Here is a 245-nt window from a genome sequence, read left to right as displayed (position 1 = left end):
GCCCCCTGCGACGGAGTACCCTAAAGAAGAGGCATCTCCCCACACTGCCGGCCAGCCAGACCCCGTCCCCGCTGCCGCTGCCCCTTGCCCAGCAGAGATGCTGCCCCGTGGGAGCGATCCCCCAGCCCTGGCTGCCAGCGAAGGGGCCCCCTCCAATGCCAAGAGTCCCCCGAGCGGCGCAGCTGGGCCCTTGAAGGACGTGCCCCCCCGGAGTGACCGCACCACCTCAGCTGCAGCCTCACCGG

General features: G+C 71.4%; 1 protein-coding gene across 1 annotated transcript in view; it reads left to right on the top strand.

The window, feature by feature from the left end:
• MAP7D1 (MAP7 domain containing 1) overlaps positions 1-245 on the top strand; it is a gene marked incomplete at its 3' end in the record, with an annotated part of 16,763 nt that overhangs the window by 8,408 nt on the left and 8,110 nt on the right. The window contains exon 4 of the mRNA XM_019473522.1: positions 5-239. Within this exon, the coding sequence (XP_019329067.1) occupies positions 5-239 (235 nt within the window). The remainder of the gene's footprint in view (positions 1-4; positions 240-245) is intronic.

This window comes from Aptenodytes forsteri, unplaced genomic scaffold, assembly GCF_000699145.1.
Source record: "Aptenodytes forsteri isolate BGI_AS27 unplaced genomic scaffold, ASM69914v1 Scaffold7, whole genome shotgun sequence".
NCBI classification, from domain to species: domain Eukaryota; kingdom Metazoa; phylum Chordata; class Aves; order Sphenisciformes; family Spheniscidae; genus Aptenodytes; species Aptenodytes forsteri.
The sequence above is the reverse complement of the archived record's forward strand: the minus strand, read 5'-3'. Positions and strand labels throughout refer to the sequence as shown.